The following is a 4,388-nucleotide window of genomic DNA, read 5'->3' on the forward strand; positions in this document are numbered from 1 at the left end:
GGTACCCTAAAGAGATAGAGGCCTAAAACAGCAAAATATAAAAAATATAGGATCAAGAATTTGCTTTCATGCTGACAAAAAGATTGACCAATGCGAATAAAAGCCCCCAATTAGAAAAACACTTGGGGGCACATGATTTTTCCCCCAATAGTTGCATACTCCGACTATTGCAAACCCAAAATCACAAAAATTATAAAAGTTATAAGATCTGTTTGCCACCCTAGAAAGATGAAGGACTAAAATGTCAAAATACAAAAAGTACAGGACACAAATTGTATTTAAGCCTAACAAATAGTACTATCCAAATCTTCTATCTCACTTTCATGTCATATATCAATAGCTTATTAACATACAGTAAAACCTCTATAAATTAATACTCTATAAATTAATAAACTCTCTAAAATAATAAAATCCTCCGGTCCCGACTTGGGCCTTTGTAAAAAATCATCAAATTCGATAAGATAATAAAATAATAATTTTTCAGAAAATTTCTTTATAAATATTAGGTCCCATTAAAACTCTAAATTAATAATTCATAAATATTACAATTATAAATATTATGATAATTTACTAAAATATGAAATCTGTAATGCTTTACGCATTTGATCATTCATGGATGATTTTGCGATGCCTTTTAGATGAGAAGACATGGTTGGGTGTTATGAACTATTTTATTATCATATTGAGATTTATGTAGTATATGTTTCATTCATCATGCATGAATATATTTAATTGGTTATAATAGTTATTTAAGTGCAATGAATTAATATAAACATGTATATTTAAGTAATTCCAATGAATTGATACATGTGTCTATGAATATAATAGTTCATTGTTGCATGAATATAATCAATGAAACATATATGAATTTATTTATTTTCAATACATATGTACTAAATTTGCTGAATTTAAAAAGTCTCTCTTTTAATTAATAAAATATTAATTTATCGATAATTTAATATCTCTCTAAATTAATAAAATTTCATGGTCCCAAGGTTATTAATTTATAGAGGTTTTACTGTATGTGTTTTTCTATATTAAAAAATATGATTAAATTATTTTTATAAATAAAAATAGGGCTACATACAATACACATGTAAATGTAATATAAATATATGACACAAAAAAATAGAAAAAAATACAACCAACCCCCTTGTGATATCACAAATGAGCAAATTACCCTCTTATGAAAAGATAAATAATTTACCTTCCTGTATTTTTTAAAATATAATAATTTACCTCTTTGTATGTTTAAAATGAAACAGTTTACCTCCCTGTATAAGGAGGTAAATTGCTTCATTTTAAAAAGTATAAGAGGATAAATTGCTATATTTTTTTCATAAAGGGATGATGTGCTCATTTTCAATATCAAATGGGGGTAAATTGCTATTTACCCCAAAAAAATATAATGAAAGATCCTTCATCATCAACTTAAGTTTTGATGGATGGTCAAGATTCATGGAATAAATTATAAGAGGCACCAATAAGTCTTCCACAAAATCTTTTCATCATGTAGAGAGAAAGAGAAGAAGAATTCAAAGTGAAGACGCAAACACCATTTAAATGCTCTAAAAAATACATAAACCCCTTCAAAGGGCAGTTTTTGGTTGATAAGAGAAAGAGAACTCATTTGTGGTGTTTAGGTCTGAGACAAACTTCAACTCATCCACCCTATTGGATTACAATATTATACATATATATCAACTTGATGATATTTTCCTTTGAGGTAATTGGTCAGCTGACAACGACATCAACTATCAATAAATTACCCTAAAAAAGCTGCAGAGATTGAATGTTTCATACAGATAGATTAGAGTAAGTCTATGTTTTTTTCTTATCGGCTTCTGGAATTTGTGGACTTTTAGGACATCAAAGTCTGCAAGTTTGGAGTCCACATAACCTACGGGGTTCGGATGTTGAAAATGAATCCCTGCACCTGCAAAGCGTGTGATTCATCCCCTGCGTGTAAACAAAAACATAGGACTAGAAGACTTAATTATGCGGATATAATGCAATTTATCCGCAGTGATAAAATCTTCTTCGTTTTTTAAAATGAAGCAATTTGATCCCTATTTAAGGAGGTAAATTGCTTTATTTTAAAAAATGCAAGAGGGTAAAGTGCTGCATTTTAGAAAAGGAAAAAATGCAATTTACCCCCTCTAAAAGATAAAATAGCAAATTACCCCCTATATTTTAGAAAAAGAAGCAAATTACCCTTTATCTAAACAATTGATACGGGATAATTTGCTTCCGTTTTTTAAACACATAAGATAATTTGCAAATACCTTTTTAAAAGGGATATTCGCTCATTTCACGTAACACATTGAGGTAAATTGCATTTAACTCTTTTTAAAATATATAAAAAGACAAATTTTCACACTATTATAATATTACATGGGGTTGCTTGTATTTTTTTCTCTTAATTAAGGTTGTAATATTTGGACTTTAGGTGATATATAATAAATATAGAAGAAGGAAGTAGCAGAAGCTTCTATAGAGAAAGAGTCAACCCATGAATACCCCTCTTCTCTTACATATATAATTATTACTTGCCTCCACTCTTCTTCAGGCATCCCACCAAATGGCTTTCTCTCACTTACGACTTCTCGTGGCGATTTCGCTGCTTTTGGCACCAATAGCAGCTAACGGAAACGATGTTCCTCCATCTCTCTCTCCCTTTTTCGGTACAGGACAAGTCTTCTCTCTCCTCTTTGCTTTCTGTATCTATATATGTATTAATACATATTTTTGACGGCATGGAGAGAGACACGGAATTAAAGCCTGCGCGGGTTGTTGTTTCAGAGAGCCTATGTGATGAGGTGGAATGTGGAAAGGGAAGCTGTGAGGCAGCTCCAGGCTATCCTTTCAACTTCAGATGCATCTGCCAGGATGGGTGGAAGCGTACGCGTCTAGATGATGAGCAAAACTTGGAGTTTCTCCCATGCATCATTCCCAACTGTTAGTCATCTCTATCTACTATTTTCTTAGCGGAAAAAAAAGATAATTTAATTTTGTGTTATGATATCGCAAATGAGCAAATTACCTAATTATAAAAAAATAAATAGTGATTTACCTTCATATATTTTTTAAAATACAACAATTTACCCCCTTATGATTATTTAAAATGAAGCAATTGCTTCATTTTAAAAAGTATAAAAGGATAAATTGCTATAATTTTTTCATAGGGGATAATATGCTCATTTTCAATAGCAAAGAGGGATAAATTGCTATTCACTCATTTAATTTTTGTGATATGAACAATGAGCCAAAAAATGTTTTATGAAAAAAATAACAAATTATTTCCTATATTTTGGAAAACGGAACAAATTACCCGTATCAGGGGGTAAATTGTTAATTTTATTTTAACATGGAGTTTTTTATTCATTTCACATATTATGAGAAGGGAAATTGCATTTAACCCATTTTCTTTCCACTAAATACCTTCTAATTATTCGGGTTGCATTATTTTATTTCAAATTTTACTGTATCTTCCATTTTATTTAATATATAAACGCACATAAATAACCCAATGTTTGTACACGTGATTGTATATTTAAATAAAATACAAAATACAATAGGAGTTATTTAAAAAAAAATCCAATCCTCTAATTATTGTAATCATAAAGTAAGTTTTTGGAGTGTGTAGGTTCACATCTGTGTGATATCCTAAATATAATTAGAATGTGTGAAATCTTGATATGTTCGGATGTATGTATTTATGTATCTATATATGTAGTTGAAGATTAGAATAAATTTGTATTTTTAGATATATAGCATTCTTAGAATTTTTGTTTTTTTGGAAAATTATAACGATATTCCTAAATTTGCTGGCATAATTACGAATATTCTTTCATTATTTAAAAAATTACAAATAATCCCTTAATTGTAACAATCGTCTAACAATTAGCCAATTTTGTTAGTCTTTGTTAGTTTTTTATCCATTTTTTATGGTGAACTGACCAAAATGCCCTTATGGACTATGAATTAATTTTATTTATTTTTTAAATTTTTTAATTTTTCATTGATTAAGTGGATAAATTTTTTAAATTCAACCCACTTTGTTCAATTTTTTTATATTTTTTTATTTTTTTTAAAAAAATACAGTAAAGTGCATAATTGACAATTTCATACCTCTATCCAAAAATTACATAATTTCATCAAATATCAGAAAAATATTTATAATTTTTCAAATAACAAGGTTATGCCAAACTCTAGGGAAGGTTGGTCTAATTGTTTTTTTAATTTTCAATGAATGATATAATAAAACCAAAACAAGAAAGGAAATATATTATATATAAATATTTATTAAATAGAAAATATTATTTTATATAAAATATATAATAGTTTAATAATATATACTATTTTTATTTAAAAATAAAAATAAAAAC

The 4,388-nt window shown here is 28.1% G+C and overlaps 1 protein-coding gene across 1 annotated transcript in view; it reads left to right on the forward strand.

The window, feature by feature from the left end:
- LOC105172276 overlaps positions 2,525–4,388 on the forward strand; it is a 6,164-nt gene continuing 4,300 nt past the window's right edge. The window contains exons 1-2 of the mRNA XM_011093655.2: positions 2,525–2,684; positions 2,803–2,958. Coding sequence (XP_011091957.1) covers positions 2,582–2,684; positions 2,803–2,958 — 259 coding nt within the window. The 5' untranslated portion in view covers positions 2,525–2,581. The remainder of the gene's footprint in view (positions 2,685–2,802; positions 2,959–4,388) is intronic.

This window comes from Sesamum indicum, linkage group LG10, assembly GCF_000512975.1.
Source record: "Sesamum indicum cultivar Zhongzhi No. 13 linkage group LG10, S_indicum_v1.0, whole genome shotgun sequence".
Classification (NCBI taxonomy): domain Eukaryota; kingdom Viridiplantae; phylum Streptophyta; class Magnoliopsida; order Lamiales; family Pedaliaceae; genus Sesamum; species Sesamum indicum.